At 45.7% G+C, this 14432-nt stretch overlaps 1 protein-coding gene across 1 annotated transcript; it reads left to right on the forward strand.

Moving 5' to 3' along the window:
* Window positions 1-5: 5 nt before the first annotated feature.
* Window positions 6-14093, forward strand: NCSTN (nicastrin). Its single transcript, XM_016139546.2, has 17 exons — window positions 6-174; window positions 1400-1504; window positions 4758-4881; window positions 5316-5437; window positions 5858-6003; window positions 6758-6908; window positions 7215-7324; window positions 7581-7733; window positions 8367-8471; window positions 8641-8718; window positions 9544-9716; window positions 11121-11223; window positions 11340-11435; window positions 11727-11814; window positions 12054-12208; window positions 12445-12657; window positions 13280-14093. The coding sequence occupies exons 1-17, from the start codon at window positions 90-92 to the stop codon at window positions 13400-13402; spliced, it is 2130 nt and encodes a 709-aa protein (XP_015995032.2). The 5' UTR covers window positions 6-89; the 3' UTR covers window positions 13403-14093.
* The last annotated feature ends 339 nt before the right edge of the window (window positions 14094-14432 follow it).

Consider the following 14432-nt stretch of genomic DNA (forward strand, 5'->3'; position numbering starts at 1 on the left):
CGGGTCACAGAGACGGCGCTAGTGTGGCCCTAGAGAGGCCACAGCGGGACTGGAGGAGAATAGAGGCTTCCACTCTGCGGAGAGGCAAGATGGCCACGGCTGCGGGCGGCTTTGTGGCTAACCTGGGAAGTCCGGGTCTTCTTCACCTTTTGTCTTTCTTCGCCCTTCTGGCAGGTGAGGCCTCCCCCACCCGTGAGCTCCACTCTGTAAGGAGAACCCTTCGGATCGGCCTACCCGCGAGCGTCGCCGTCTCTTCTCGTTCCCGCTGCCCCTCTGTTCCCCGACCCTGGAAATCTGCTTTCTTTTTCCTTCCCACGACAGAAGTTCCCCCGTTACGTGAACCTTAAGGTCTCTTCTCCACCGCAGCACGTCGGGTCACCCTATTTCCTCTTGCAGGTCTCCTTCTGGACTCCCAGCCCGACTTTCCCACTTTATCCTGATGCCTCCTTTTCCCCAGGGCTCCAGCCACCCCACCCACAATCAGAAAGGACAGATGTCAGAGTTCAAGCGTCCTTCCCAAAGCGTTTAGACATTTCAAAATGAAGCAGCATTGTTCACTGCGTGCAATGCAGCACTTATTAGGAAAGTAGATTCCTTATTTCTTTGTTGATACCGCCATAAACCCGCGTCCCCATACTTTGACTCAGTTTGTCTTATCAGTAAAGTGAGACAAAGGTAGGATATGGGTACTTTTAACTGTTTCAAACATGAAATAATGGTTAAGGAACTTCAGGCATTTATAATGTATATAAGTTTTTGCTTACATGCAAACATTTATTTTCTGGTATGTGGCTTTCTAGTTTGTCAAGCCCTAAAATGCGCATGTGCCTGTATATAACCATGACCATACCTTTCCCCAAGATAACATTATATTTTAAAGTCCCCAAAGGAGAAACTGTAGCTGCCTCACACTGTGGGCACACATAAATGAGCTACCAATGTTAGATTAACTGACAGGTGTGTGGCATAAGTTTTCTCCCAGTTCTGTTCAGACTCCTGAAAAAATGTCTCAGAAAAATTATTTAAATTGTAGTCTATAGTCCTAGACTGGACCCTTTTTATTAACTAATGAGTAATATACATACAGGATGAAAAAGTAGTGGTCACCCATGCAACCAGAAGCTGGTACACCTAAGGTTAAATGTATTTCCTTTGACAAATGAAATTTTCTCTTAGCTTACTGTCAGTTGCTCTATGTAGACTTTGTAATAGCCCTTCTGAGACACATAGTTGGGTGTATTTTATGTGTTCCAATAATGTACCCAAGAAGTGAGAAGAATGTACATTAGCCCCATTTTAGAAAGTATGATATGCCCAAGCCATACAGTGGGCTGATAACAGGATGGAGGCTAGTACTATCATCTCTCAATTTTTTCTAACACTTTTATCTTCTGATCAGGTCTGTGCAGGGGAAATTCAGTGGAGAGGAAGATCTACATCCCCTTAAATAAAACAGCTCCCTGTGTCCGTCTGCTGAATGCCACTCATCAGATTGGCTGCCATTGTGAGTTGAGGTTGGAATTTGTGTTTATGGCCGTTGACATTTCAGCCTATGCCCTAGATATAGATTCAAGTTCTCCTCGGGAGTCTCAGCACACAAATTAGGCTATGTAGGTGGGAGCTGGTAGAGAACCTTTTGTCAAACTAGGCAATATAATTACAGCTAACACTTAGTAATTGATGCATACTAAGCTTCTTATACATGCACCTCATTTAATCCTCACAACAACCCCATGGTGTAGGTTCTATTATTATCTCATTTTACAAATGATGAAACTGAGTGAGGCTTAAAGAAGTTGAGTAACTTTTCCAACATCATCCTGCTATTAAGTGATGAAGCCAGGATTTGAGCCCTGGTGGTCCAGGTTCCAAGCCAGGACTCTTAACCACCCAGTAGATCAAGTAGGGAACTAAACTGTTTTCTGAGGAGAAAGAAACCTCATTCTATGGAGTCCATTTATCACCTGCACTCTGAACTTTTTGGAACCAAAGTGGGCTTCTTTAAGGCAATGAACTATTTGAAGAGAAGGCAATGATAAAGCCAAATAATTGTAAGGGGGATTAATAAAGCATTTGGATTTGTCTTTATGCTTTGTAAATGTGTTCCAAAACGGTTCCATGACAACATGGCTATAAAATTAAGAAAGGGGGAAAAAGTTGTGATCTGAAGGCAGAATCCCTGTTCCTCTTCTGCTTAACTTGCTATCTTCAGATTTTGTTCTTCTGTGGATAGTAGCTCTATCAGAACATAGTTTTGCAAGTAAGCAGGACACAGAATCAGATTTTGGCTCTTTGATTAAATTAGTCACCTCTGAATTTCAGTTTACTCCTATGAAAATGGTTCAAATATACCTGCACAAAGCTGAAAGTTAGACAACCTTTAGTAGTAGATGTTTATTGATGATGCTAAGTAGTACTGTGTGATTTTCTGAAACTTCTCAATTTTCATAGGAGAAAACTGGGACAACTGGGAAGTGAAAGGCAGTTTCTACTTTTCTACCTATCCTTCCCATACTATACTCTTATGTTCATTGTCCCATGTCTCTGCTATAGGAAGTACTTGAAGTAGGTTAACTGGTTCCATACAGTTCCAAATAAGATTTTTGTTGAACTTATTTCTTAAACTGGGTTTGTGGGTAGAAAGGAGCCGGTCTTGCTGAAACCCCATTTTATTGCAAAAGGCTAGGACCCCATCCTTCTGGAGCTGGCCTCCAAGATACCCCTTTTGGGAATAAGTCACTTTGCTGCATGTTTTTAGAGCAGCCCTGTGGGAAGCAGAGCAGTAGCCTCTAGAGATAAAGCCAAGTGCCAGTATAAAGAAACAAGTGTGGAGGGGCTGGACTCTGGCTCCTTCCTCATTAAGGTCTTATTTCTTTTTCAACCTCCTCATTTCTGAGTCTTACTTCATCATACCTGCCAGTCCCGAGCAAGCTACACCCTCTTTAATTAGGGTTGCTAGCATGATAAAATTAAGGAGAAAGACCCAGGTTTGCTTTTCTGATTATAATGCTCTGTGTCTCTTGGACCCTTTTAAAATACTTAAAGGGCTTATGTAGGTTTCTTTCCTTTCCTTTTTTAATTTGTCCCCATAGTGTGAGATAAATGGGGATGGAAAAGTTCTTTGTTGAAGGCCCACAGCAAGTAAGCAAGTTACTTAAGACTGCAGTCACTCATTTGAGCCCAGATTAGAATCCAGGTTTTTTCAGTTTAGTGTCACAGCTTGTCTTCTATCTGTTCTCTTTGCAGCTGAAGTTATGTATTTTTTATTTGCCAGACTAACTTTTTCTTTTCCCGTGTCTTAAATGCTGTGGCAAGGACTCTTTTATCTTTTATTTTACTTAGTACTGTCATTGGTAGGCAGAACTTTTTTTTCTTAATAAAAATTTATTTGAGCCAAACTGATGACATATGCTTGGTGGCAAGATCTCAGATCTCAGATGTTCGCAGGTAAATCTTTACTAAAGTTATTCCAGATTCTGATAGCCCTTTGTCTTTTATTATTGTCACAGTTAACATGAACATAAGTATTTGGTGTATGTAAGACATAGTTGACTGTTGGAGACCTGCTTCCATGTCTAGATTTTACCAGATCCCATGGGAGAAAAATACTACCTCGCTGGAAATCTGAAAGTGCTTATGATTTTTGTCTCATGCAAGTTAAAAGTATTTCAGTGCCTTGGTCTAGAGCCATAAGTCTCATGATTGGCTGTGTGTAATAAAAAAACCACAAGTGGCATGTTTTGAAAATTCACATACCTGGGCCTCACTTTTTAAAGATTTTAATTTGGTAGATCTGATATAAAGCCCAAGTATCTATTTTTTAAAACTCCAAAGTGATTCTTATACACAGCCCAGGTTGAGAACTACTACTCTAAAACAAGTTATGAATTACACATTTATGTTTGGGGAGAAGACTTATGGGGAGACATGGATCACTAAGGACTTGAGAGGTGTTGCTACATAGAACTCAAGGTGATCCATCCTCTAGTGCAGTGCTTCCTGATCTTTGTCATGTCATGAGGCACATAGAAAACGTTATTTGTATGGCATTCTGACACATACAGAAATGGATGATATTTGTAGGGCATCCATTTGTAGAGTAGTGGTTGAGTCTGCTCCTGGCTGGGGTTGACCAGTCTGGGGTCTTTGGAAACACTAGGTCCCCAGAAATGAAGAGAATCAATATCGGTACATCTCTGGTCCATTTAAGGCTCATCAGTTGGGAAGCTGTGTTCTAGAGACCTCAGAGTTCTAGATAAAATTTACCTAAAACTGGCCAAAAGCAAATAAAGTTATTCCCAAGTAGGGCAAAGGAATGGAGATCCAGGGAGGCTAACAGAATCTTCACATATATTTTCAGAAAGGAAGATTCACTACTAGAATAATGAGCTAGAGATTTAGAGCCTGCCATTTCCTGAAGAAAATAACAGATTTGACTACTTTGGTGTCTGCTGTCATAGAATCTTGTATATAGGTTAAATGAGGTTGAGAGAAGAGGGCAAGAAAATGACGATCACAGAGCCTTTCTGACCTTTAATGAATAAGACCTCATGAGTAGGCTTCTTGGGCTCTTTCGTCTTCCAGTTCCTCCAGGTAGCCCTCGGGTGTAATGGGGTCTTTCAGTTCTTTAGTTCGAGTCTAGACATGGCTGCATTTACCCAAATGTCTTGTGATGTGTTTGGGGTATAGATGATCTGATCTGCAGAATCAGTAAGGTAAAGTCTAGAGCTTTACTTTGACCCATTCTGTCCTGGCAGCTTCCATTAGTGGGGACACAGGGGTTATCCATGTAGTGGAAAAAGAAGAGGACCTGCAATGGGTATTGACTGATGGCCCCAACCCCCCTTATGTGGTTCTTCTGGAGGGCACACTCTTTACCAGGTAAGAACTGCATGTACCTGCTGGAAACTGCATGCAGAGAGGGGGAAATTCAGTGAGCCGTCCTCACACTTATGAATGAAAACTTACTTTGGCTGCCCTGGCCTGATCAGGACAGGGGATAGGGTGATCCTTAGAAGAAAAGATGCACCATCAAAAGGAATCATCTCGGTGACCTTATACGTAGAGCTCTAGTGAGTAAGCACCCCAGGGAGGAAGGAGGATTATACAGGGTCACTCAGACACAGGGTAGATGAGATTAAGCCTTGAGCTCAGATGGAGTCATAGTCCCCTCAGAAATCAGAGACTGAAAATGAAAGAAATGAGTCAGCAGTTTGATTCCCCTAGTTTCCCATTTGTTTCCATCCTTGGGCCAGGATATTGGGCTACCTGACAACCCTCCTGTCTTCCTTCATGACATTCCCTCTGTGTCACAGGAAGGTGATGGAGAAGCTGAAGGGGAGCACCAGTCGAATTGCTGGTCTTGCAGTGTCCTTGGCCAAGCCCAGCCCTCCCTCAGGCTTCTCTCCTAGTGTGCAGTGTCCCAATGATGGGTTTGGTAAGAGCCTCCAAAAGAGGGAACCTACTGTCACTCAAAGCTCACTGTTGCATCAGTCTCGTGTCTTTTGTAGCCGGGGAGTGGGGGAGGAGATCTTTCTGTCTTGTGTCTGAGTGTAATATGAGCAACTGACTCCCAAACACAAAATAATGTTTCTTTGTCTTTGCCACTTCTCCTTTCCCTTCTTCTAATCCTCCATTTTTCCTTTTTGTCACATGCTCAGATCTCTAATTGGCCAGCCTAGGGCTCCCTGATACTGGTGTTTTATTTTACTATGGGTGATGACAAGGTGACATTTGCTTCATTGAGTCCTCCTCTTGTAAAACTCTTATTCCCAACCCTATGATATCCTATCCTTCCTCTTCACCTGCTATCTAGGTGCTTGGTGTCCCAACATCCCATCCCCCTCCTCCCTTTTAGGTATTTACTCCAACTCCTATGGTCCAGAGTTTGCGCACTGTGGAGAAATACAGTGGAACTACCTAGGCAATGGCTTGGCTTATGAAGACTTTAGTTTCCCCATCTTTCTTCTCGAAGATGAAAATGAAACCAATGTCATCAAGCAGGTAACAACTCTGCCAGCTCCTTACAATTCCAGTTAGAGAATTATTTTATAGCTTCTCCTCCTGTTCAGAGGGCGTTTCATTCTACTAGCGTGCCCTTTTAAAGACAGTTACTTCAATAAGGGCCAAGAAGTTTATTTTTCTCACATTTCCCTCCGTCATTTCTCTCTTACCTTAATAGCATTAAAGGCTTTTAGACAGGAAGAAAATGTAAAAGGTATTTAATATAGAGCCCCAGTTAAGAACCCACAGTATGATTTAAAAAAAAAAAAAAAAAAAGCATTATACTAAGAATTGAGAGATTCAATTCAATAATTTTTGAAGTTCTTTTTATCTCTGATATTCTCTAATTCTGGTCTACCTTCTTCACTTTGACACATAGAGCAGTTAAGAGATTTGTCCAAAGTTACATGGTAAATTGATGTCCAAGCTGTCTTGAGTTTGATTTTTGATCTCCAGTTCAGTGCTGTTTACATCAAACCACATTGGGAACAGTAGCTGAATGCTCCCAATTGGGCCAGGTCATTTGGTACAGGGTAATTTCATCTGCCCCAAATAAATAATTGAGTCAGTGCCCTTTTGTACGTCTTGACAAGTTTTTCCCTCTGACCTTATAGATCCTGTGTTTGTACCTGGACAACTATAGCTCAGGGACAGATGAGGGAGTGGCTTCAGGATAGAGTTGGGCCCTCTTTCTGGGAAGTATGGGAGGGACTCCACAGCTAGCTGCCTCAGCAGGTTCCATCTCCCTTTCTAGTGCTATCGAGATCACAACTTGAATCAGAATGGTTCAGCACCAGCTTTTCCACTGTGTGCCATGCAGCTCTTCTCACACATGCACGCTGTTATCAGCACTGTCACCTGCATGAGGCGAAGCTCCATCCAGAGCACCTTTAGCATCAACCCAGGTAGGACATATCTGAGGCATACTGGGTGCATTGGGTGAGCATAAGCGAACCAAGCCAGGGAATGTTGGGAGACTACTGTAGGGAAGGAATGAGCACAGGTAAGGAGCACTAGGCGGGAGAAGTGGAAACAGTTCTGAACAATCACAGCTTGTCCCTGAAGGTATGGCAGCAGAGAAACCGACCTAGAGCAGTGGAGATAGAGAACATGACTCACAGAGTCCATGGGGCACTAGTCAGATATTCCATGCTTGCTTTTTACCTTCTCTCTTATATATGTTGATGTCTCACTGTTTGTGTCCTGCTCAGAAATTGTCTGTGATCCCCTGTCCGACTACAACGTATGGAGCATGCTTAAGCCTATAAATGCATCTGGGACAATAGAGCCTGATGACAGGGTTGTGGTAGCTGCCACCCAGGTAAGTGTTAGTCCCTGGTCATGGTGGGCAGAGCTGGCACAGAAAAGGCTGGCAGGCCTCTTTTGGGCATATCAGGTTTCAGAGTTGTTACAGTAGGGAGCTTCAAATGGAGAGGGATCTGGGCCAAGAGACTCCTGGTTTTAGCCATCACTCCAAGACATGAGTGTTCTCTTGGCTAGTACAGGAAGGGTGCCTGGGGTCTGGTCCTAATTTTCATTTTTAAAATGTACCTCCCTGCTTTTTCTGCTGGATCCAGCTGGACAGTCGTTCCTTTTTCTGGAATGTGGCCCCAGGGGCTGAGAGTGCTGTTGCCTCCTTCGTCACCCAGCTGGCTGCAGCGGAAGCTCTGCACAAGGCACCTGATGTGACCACCTTGCCACATAACGTCATGTTTGTCTTCTTCCAGGGGGTAAGGGCTCTCTGACGAGAGCGGAATGACAGAGAATGGGGTTGGAGTAGGGGGTAAAGGTGAGAGTGGCCATCGTTTGGGTAAGATCTCAACACTTGACCTAAGTTGTTATTTAGCAGAGAGCTTCTGGATATGTCTCTTTGTGTCTGCACTTCAGATTCCCCTATTTTAGGACCTGGAGATGGTGTACTTCCTACCCCTCTTTCCCCTGTACTTAAGGCATCCTCTGGACCCCTTATACTATCATCTCTATCCAGGAGCCCTGAAGCTCCTGACTTCCCCCACTATCCCCACAGCCTAGCCCTGGAATAAGGAAACAGCAACTGTGGCTGAGTTGGCGGAGGTGTGGGAGGGGCAAGAAGCAGCCATATAGCAGCCAATGTTTGCTTTGGGCCTTACTGCCGCTGCTCTACCCATTTCTAGGCTCAAGGAGTCCTGTGATACATGTGATGGATGGTCACAACTGGGGAGTGGGGGTAGGGAGAAGGGCACAGTCACATGATTGCCAGCAATTGAGATGGCATGAGACAGTAGCCTTCATGCCGAGAGCTTTGATGATCTGGCCTCAAGGAACCAAGGCTGTTTTAACCCTTTGGAATCTCTCTTCCATTTCTTACCATCTCTGCCCCTCAGGAAACCTTTGACTACATTGGCAGCTCGAGAATGGTCTATGATATGGAAAAGGGCAAGTTTCCCATACGATTAGAAAACATTGACTCATTCGTGGAGCTGAAACAGGTGTGTAGCATGTGTCCCCACCCCCTTCCTTCCTAAAGTTTCCTCTTGTCCTCACTGCAGGTACCACCACCTCTTCCCTTGACTTTTCTTCTGATCCCACTCCTTTCTCCCAGGCATGGGTTGGAACGAGAGACTGATTATAAGTCTTGCTTCCTCATCCTTCTCCCAGGTGGCCTTAAGAAATTCACTAGAGCTTTGGATGCACACAGATCCCATGTCTCAGAAAAATGAGTCTGTACAGAACCAGGTAATCTGAGCATCTCTTCCCCTTACTTCCATTTTCAACAGCTCAGAATATGGGTACCCCCTCACCCTAGCCCTATCCCCAGCATCCCTCAGGACCCATGAGACAGGACCTGAGGTTGGGTGTTGACTAAAGGATGAACACCATGGCTGTTACAGCTCCCCAGGAAGAACCATGAGTTCAGCTCATGTCACTGGTTCCTTGGAATGGATAGTTCTCTGATCATCAGTTACCTAGCAAACTGTCGCTGCCTGTTGAAGACAAGGCAGTGACTGGCTCCCTGCTGTCCCCTGGGTTCCGTTGTCCAAGCTGCATTGCCCCATTCCTGGCATGTCAGACTCCTGACTGAAATTGTCCTCCACTTTTGTCACTTCTTGTTCAAGCCCCTTCCAACCCTCAAGGTCCAGCTTTAAGTCTCTTTTTTTCTATGAGGTCTCTTCGTGCCACTCTAGCTTCAGTGACATCCCTGCTCTGGGCTCCTACAGCATTTACTGACCGGATTACTTATTTTGTATAATTATTTGTCCTAATTCTGCACAACAAATAATAAGTGAAGCATCTACTGAGGATAAAACAGTCCTGAAGATAGTGAGGTTTACCTTTGTGAAAAACACAGGCTTCTTACTTCTTTGTGTCATAATTTAAAAAGGACAGTGAGTGCTGCAGGAAATTCAGAGGATGCAATCCCAAAGCGCTTGAAGAATTTAGATCTAGAAGGGTTTCACATAACTCGTCAAGCTGGGAACTGGAAGTAGAGAGCATTTTAGGCCTAAAAGAGATCTCCCGCTTGCCATTCCCCATGAGTTGATCCTCCTCTCCACCCCCCAGGTGGAGCATCTCCTGACTACACTGCAGAAGAGTGGTACTGGCGTCCCTGCTGTTGTCCTCCGGAGGCTGAACCAGTCCCAGCCTCTCCCACCATCTTCTCTGCAGCGATTTCTTCGAGCTCGAAACATCTCTGGTGTTGTTCTTGCTGACCACCCTACTGTCTTCCATAACCGGTAAGTTACCTAGCCTGCATCCTCTTCCTTCTTGGAGAGAGTCTGCTCTGCAATTGAGGATCCATAGAGAGAAATGTCTGCTGTGTCAAGAAAGATCACTGTTCTCTCTTCTCCCCATACTATCCTCTCAAAAACCTCAGGTCAATTCGTGTTCTTTAGTCAGTGGCCTGTTTACAGCTAAGCCGATCCCCTCATTTGACTTGATGTTCATCTTAGAAAATGATCCTCACCTTAGCCCTTTCCTGCACAATCATTCTTGCCTGTGGTTCCTCCTCTCCCAAGCTCCCCAGCAGCCTGAATTCTCCAGGGCTGCCGGCAGAGGGCATCATCTCAAACAAAAGTATTGGAACGACGATGGGGTTGGTTCTTAAGGAGTAGGACAGAGAACTGTCCCTGTTTAGGGCCCACCTGAGGGTGCCACAGACAATACTCTGAAATGTCGCATGTGATAAGTGCATGTGGTTCAGTGTGAGGGTATAATGTCCCCTACAGTTGAGGGAGCTCCAGAAATAAGGGGTAAGGCCCGTTAGTCACCCTTTTCCTGATCCTAGGCACCCTTAAATTGCCCCTAAGTTGAACCCTGGGCTGATGGGACTTTTTACTCAGGCTGGACTGCTAAAGCCTCCAGCCTCTGTTCCCCTCTTCCAACAGGCCAAAGGAGTTTCTGAGTGAAAATGCTTAAGCTCTGGTTCTCCGGCCCCAGCCAAGTAACAACTTCTCATTTATTTTGGGCAGTTCTAATGCATAGAGTCAGCTATCTTTCCCCAGTTTGTCATCCGCACCACTTTGGGGTGAGGGGTGGTTCATCGTTTGAACATATTGTGGACTTATGTGGCTGACTTGATTTCGTGTGTGTCAGGGGTGGGGGGTGCATTTATTGATGGTAATAGCGGGCAGCGCACTCATCTTAGCCCCCTTCTAAGATCTCTCTCCTTGGGGCTCCCCAAGTAGTGTCAGGGTAGCTTGACCCAGTGTAGTATCTGTGAACAGATGTGCTAATCTCTCTCTATTCCCAGCCATCCTTAATATAAACATTCACTGGAATAATCGCACAATTGCTCTGATAATGTGTGGCAGGCTTCTCTGAAAAGTCATCTTAGCAGTCCTATATCTGCAGCCCAAACAACATAGAAGCATCTCTAGTGCTTAAAGATATCCTAGAGAGGAGAGTCCTACATTCTGACATTTACCTTTTCTACCTTGTCTGTCAGAAAAGTCTAACCACTCCCGCTCTGACTCCTACCTCCGCATTTTTCACACCTTCTTCAATATAGGATCCTAATCTCTCTTCCCTTCTTCCTGGGTGATGAAAAATGAGATACCAAGTTGCTGTGTAATGGGCATTTGAGGGAGGGAAAGGGCAGGGCTGAGTGTAGCCAAAGCTCATGCTGGCTTTCCTGGCAGCTATTACCAGAGTATTTATGACACTGCTGAGAACATTAATGTGAGCTACCCTGAATGGCAGAGCCCTGAAGAGGACCTGAACTTTGTGACGGATACTGCCAAGGTAGCACTGGCCTGGGCTGGGTGGGAGCACGGGGAACACAGTGAAGATGGTTGGAATGTTACTGTTTGGGGTTAGAAAAAGTGGGCCATTCAGCCCCCCATCCTCACCCACTACAGGCCCTGGCAGATGTGGCCACGGTGCTGGGACGTGCACTATACCAGCTTGCAGGAGGAACCAAGTTCAGTGACAACATTCAGGCTGATCCCCAAACAGTAAGAGCAAATGGGCCCTAGCTCCTTTCTCAACAGGCCACCCCATGCTTTATGTCCCTTGCCTGGTCTCCTAAACCTTGGAATTCAGCATGCCCGCATGTCCCTGTGAGGATACCTGACACCCCAGAGAGCTCTTGGCCGGGCTTCATCTGCATCTTGTGAGCCAGCCACTGAACCCCCACCCAGACCCCCTGCCACTCTGGTTGCTACCCCATGGTTGAATCTCTGCTAATAACTCTGTCCCTGGGCTCCAAGTCACGAGGTTCTCTCTTCTCATTGTCCCATTCCTAGGTTACCCGCTTGCTTTATGGCTTCTTGGTCAGAGCCAACAACTCATGGTTCCAGTCATTCCTCAGGCAGGATCTCAGGTCCATCTTAGGTAAGCACCTGGTGGGAATGGGGCCATTAAGCAAAGAAACACATAGGAAAAAAAAAAATCATCATTTTGGTTTAGTTTTCTTTTTTTTTTTCTTTTTCATCTATTTTTTTTCCCAAGTTCCCTTTCTTTCCCCTGATATTTGTTGGATCCTTTTCTCTTAACTTTTCTTCTCTGGCTTCCGCTGCCCATTTATGCTGCACTTTTCACCCACCAAATCCTTCCCTGTTGTCTTCAATCAGGTGACGGACCTCTTCAGCATTACATCGCCGTCTCCAGCCCTACCAACACCACTTACATTGTCCAGTGTGCTTTGGCAAATTTGACTGGCGAGGTGACAGACCTTACCCGAGAACAGTGCCAGGATCCAAGTAAAGTCCCCAATGAAAACAAGGATGTGAGTGGTAGTGGGTTTTGGAGGTGCCCCAGGGGTCCCTTTCTCTTGGGAAAATTGGAGGATCTCCTAGGCCCAGTTGGACCCAAGGGCTTGAGATGAAGAGGTGGAGGGATGTAGCCCTCTGAACTTGAATGTTAAAGAGGAAGTAGCCTGGATGAAAGGGACCATCTGAAGGGTAAAGGGAATGAGTGAGAAAGGGTCACCTCAGCCATGCTCTGGCCTGTTTTCTCGTGCAGCTGTATGAGTACACATGGGTTCAGGGTCCTATGAACTCCAACCAGACAGATCGGCTTCCCCGGTGTGTGCGCTCCACGGCACGACTGGCCAGGGCCTTGTCCCCTGCCTTCGAACTTGGGCAGTGGGGTTCTACTGAGTACTCTACGTGGACTGAGAGCCGCTGGAAAGACATCAGCGCCCGGATATTTCTCATAGCCAGCAAGGAGCTTGAGGTGAGATGGGGGAGGAGTGGTGGCAGAAATCTACTTGATCTCTTTCTGTTTCTTCTTGTCTCATACACCCTTCCATCTCCCATTTGCCCCAAGTTTGCCACAAGAACCCACTATAGGTCTGCCTGTTGTCAGCCAGTATAGCCCCATTAGGAAGCTTGTCTTCACTGATAGACTGCGACTGTGTTCATTCTGGGGATATGCTCCCAAAGAGGACCATGGAGATACTCTTTACCCTCTGGTCCCCAGGTAGTCCTTCCACAGCTCTACTCCCACTAGCAGTACCACTTGGCATAGCTGGGATGAGTCAGTCCAGTGTTTATCAAGCACTTGTCACATATAAGTCAGTAATGTAATTGCCACGAGAGAATCAAAATTAGTGGGTCTTGCCTTCAGGATGCTAAGATTACTTGAAATTTAAGTAAGACAGGACTGAAGCAAGAACAGAGGTATTGTACTTTTCAAATGGGGAGACTGAGTCAAGATTGGGAGGTATCGTTTATGATTGTTCAATACTTGGTACTTGGAGACGGTTCCAGAATATCCGACGTCCTGGCTCCCAGCCCCAGGCAATTACCCAACACTGCACTGAGATAATCTGAGAGCACCTCTCTTCCCCCTGCAGTTCGTCACCCTGACGGTGGGCTTCGGCGTCCTCGTCTTCTCTCTCATCATCACCTACTGCATCAATGCCAAAGCCGATGTCCTGTTTATTGCTCCCCGGGAGCCAGGTGCTGTGTCTTTCTGAGGAGAACCCCAGCTTTTCCTGCCAGCTCTGCGGTTCACTTCCTAGATCATTTGTCCCGCTGGGACAGAAACCACTAGTTTGTCACTGGAACCTCTCTGGGCCTGGCTAAGGCTGAGATTAACATAAAGAAGTGGAACTGCACAATGGAGACAGTGAGATAAACAAGTCCCCTCTCTTCCCCAGCTCCCCCTTCTGGTCTCCTCTTCCCCAGTTCTTTTTCTTCACCCCTGCCAGCTTCTGGGATGACAAATAGAAGCTTTTTGCTCCTATTTAACTCCTAGTTGCCTACCCTAACTTACCATTCTTCAGGATCCCTCTTCTATGCTTTCCATCCTACCCTATACTTTTCTCTGCTCCCCGCCCCACCCCTTGTACCTAAACACCTTCCTGACTAAGAAGGACATGAAGGGTTAAATGCCAGGAACAAACTACAAGGAAGCCCTTAGGAGAAGGACAGGGTGATCTGTGGGCTGAGCCTCCTGTCTCCCTCCGACATCCTGTCTCCAGGCCCATAGATGGCACATCAGGGTGGGTGAGCTGCTGGGTGGGTATCCCACCTCCAGCCCACAGTGCTCATTTTTATTAAGCTGTAATATCTATTTTTGTTGTTTCTTTTTTCCTTTTTTTTTTGTGTGTGTGTGTATGTAAATATATAAATAGCAACTTTCATTAAAATAGACTATCCACATGACCTGTTATACTTCCCAAGCACCCTTGTTCAGTGACCCTGGACTAGAAGTTACAGAATTGTTACCTTGTGTGCTGTCTTCTGGGACTCCAGAGGCCCAGGAAGTGAGGCTCTGTCAAAACCAGCTGGCGTCCTGGAAGAACAGCTCTTTCTGCCCCCTCAGAGTCCTGGTTTCCTTCTTAGAAGAACGGTGTTAGCAGAGTTTCTTTCCACCTTGGTATTTGGCAGGCATTTATTTATTCACTTTTAGACACTGGTGACAGTACAGAAATGAAGGGGGGATACAGACCTTGAATAGGGGTGAGGGGAGAGACAGATACACTCCCAACTAGATGTGATCCA

Source organism: Rousettus aegyptiacus, unplaced genomic scaffold (genome assembly GCF_014176215.1).
Source record: "Rousettus aegyptiacus isolate mRouAeg1 unplaced genomic scaffold, mRouAeg1.p scaffold_m13_p_17, whole genome shotgun sequence".
NCBI lineage: Eukaryota > Metazoa > Chordata > Mammalia > Chiroptera > Pteropodidae > Rousettus > Rousettus aegyptiacus.